This window comes from Palaemon carinicauda, chromosome 42 (genome assembly GCF_036898095.1).
Source record: "Palaemon carinicauda isolate YSFRI2023 chromosome 42, ASM3689809v2, whole genome shotgun sequence".
In the NCBI taxonomy this organism is placed as follows: Eukaryota; Metazoa; Arthropoda; class Malacostraca; order Decapoda; family Palaemonidae; genus Palaemon; species Palaemon carinicauda.
The window spans coordinates 34,661,776-34,664,275 of NC_090766.1; the positions used below are offsets into that span (position 1 = coordinate 34,661,776).

General features: G+C 34.6%; 1 protein-coding gene across 1 annotated transcript; it reads left to right on the forward strand.

Moving 5' to 3' along the window:
* Nucleotides 1-925: 925 nt before the first annotated feature.
* On the forward strand, nt 926-1,555 carry LOC137633091 (uncharacterized). Its single transcript, XM_068365252.1, has one exon. It carries the CDS (start codon nt 926-928, stop codon nt 1,553-1,555), a length of 630 nt encoding a protein of 209 aa, XP_068221353.1.
* Nucleotides 1,556-2,500: the final 945 nt, after the last annotated feature.

Consider the following 2,500-nt stretch of genomic DNA (forward strand, 5'->3'; position numbering starts at 1 on the left):
TATCTACTCAGCCACCTATTGGCTGATAGACTTTCAGCGTCCCTTCAGAGAGCTCTTGACTGAGGCGCAGAAGGCGGCAACGCCATACTCTTGACCTACATAACCCGAAGGAGGAATTTCCACCGTCAGAAGACATTGGTTCTTGAGAAATGATGAACAATTTTTTCCTTTTTATTATTTTTTTTAGATGTTTATTTACTTGTTTGATTTTACGTTTGTTTTTCTCTCTTTTTTCACAGGTGATTTTTTCTATGTAATTCTTTTAAATCTTAATTTACTTGCTTGATTTTACGTTTGTTTTTATTTCTTTTTCCCTGGAGATGTTTTTCTCCTCTTTATTGTTTTTTAAATCTTAGTTTTTTCTCGATTTCTCAGGTGGTGTTTTTCCCTCTATCCTTTTTCAATATTCAGTTTGCATGCTTGATTATACATTTTTCTTTATCTCTCTTTTCACCAAATGATGTTTTTCTCCTTTATATAATTTTTCTATATCATTATCTACATGTTTGATTTCACTCATGTTGTTCTCTCCTTTTTTCCCCAAAAGTAACAATGCATGACCAACGCCATCTGTTGGGTGTTTATTTCATAATATTTTTGCCTTTTCATATTTTTCTATTGTTTGTTGTTTATTTGCGAATGGACGCTTTTATAGAGTCAATTTTTCTCTCCTGGGCAACATACGTGATCAATGGTACCTGAAGGTGTTGCCTGATGTATATTCAGTACTGGAAATAATGATTTTTTATAATATATATACAAAGGTCAACTGCAATATTGAATCGATAAACAACGGAGATCGGTTGGCAGGGCAGGCTTAGAAAGCAGTAGCAGTAATAAGAGTAGTAACAACAGTAGTAGGAAAAGTACAAGAGCAGATAAAAGTTACTTCAAAAGTAGGAGCAGTAATAACAGTAGTAGTAGCATGAGCAACAGCGTTAGTAGTAAAATTACAAGAGCAGATAAAAGTTACTTCAAAAGTAGGAGCAGTAATAACAGTAGTAGTAGCATGAGCAACAGCGTTAGTAGTAAAATTACAAGAGCAGATAAAAGTTACTTCAAAAGTAGTAGCAGTAATAACAGTAGTAGCAGTAAAAGCAACCGCGTTAGTATTAGAAATATAAGAGTAGATAAAAGTTACTTCAAAAGTAGTAGCAGTAATAACAGTAGTAGCAGTAAAAGCAACCGCGTTAGTAGTAGAAATACAAGAGCAGATAAATGTTACTTCAAAAGTAGTAGCAGTAATAACAGTACTAGCAGTAGAAGCAACAGATTTAGTATTAGAAATATAAGAGTAAATAAAAGTTACTTCAAAAGTAGTAGCAGAAATAATAGTACTAGCAGTAGAAGCAACAGTGATAGTAGTAGAAATACGAGAGCAGATAAAAGTTACTTCAAAAGTAGTAGCAGTTATAACAGTAGTAGCAGTAGAAGCAACAGTGTTAGTAGTAGAACTACAAGAGCAGATGAAAGTTACTTCAAAAGCAGTAGCAGTAATAACAGTAGTAGCAGCAGCAGCCACAATAGTAGCAGAAGTACAAGCAAGAGCAGATAAAAGTTACTTCAAAAGTAGTAGCAGAAATAACAGTACTAGCAGTAGCAGCAACAAAGTTCGTAGTAGAAATATAAGAGCAGATAAAAGTTACTTCAAAAGTAGTAGCAGCAACAACAGTAGTAGCAATAGTACAAGTAATGTAGATAAAAGTAACTTCAAAAGTAGTAGCAGTAACAACAGTAGTAGCAACAGGAACAGCCTTGGCCGCAGAAGCACGAGCAGATAAAAGTTACTTCAAAAGCAGCAACAGTAGTAACAATAGCAGCAACAACAACAGCCATAGTAGTAGAAGTACAAGTAAGAGTAGATAAAGGTGACAGTTCATAAATAATAGCAGCAACAGCTATAGTAGCAGAAGTACAAGCAAGAATATAAAAAAATGAGGAACAGAAAAATAGCAACAAAGGAACATTGATTGATTGATTTTGGGTTTTCTGAAATTCTGACAAAAGTAATACAATTTAAAACCATAAAAATAAAAAGGCAGAAATGAAAATGTATAACAGGTGTAACTAGAAAAGCACTCTGACAATGCAGACCTCCGCCACGATATCTTATTTTATCGAAATCAGCTTGCCTTTCCCAGAATCAATTTAGACCGTAGGCGTATTTCATGTGCGAACTTGGGGTTAAGGTTAGGGTTAATTCGGTCGACCTTTTGCTAGACATTGACCTTCACCTTTGACCTTAGACTTTAAAAATTGAATTACTTCAACGTCTCCACATAACAATTAATCCCTGAAAGTTTCACTAATCTACGAGTAAAATTGTGGCCAGGAAGTTGTTGACAAACAAACAAACGGACAAACAGGGGCGAAAATATAACTTCCACCCAACTTCTTTGTCGGAGATAATGATAAGAAGAATAAGAGAATGTAAAACCAAACCAAGGAAATGAATAACCCCAAACCAATTTCCGAAATTCTATGAGTGAAAGGAGTCGGA

Coding starts and splice junctions, on each gene's coding strand:
- LOC137633091 (XM_068365252.1), top strand. CDS start 926: ATGAGCAACAGCGTTAGTAGTAAAATTACAAGAGCAGATAAAAGTTAC.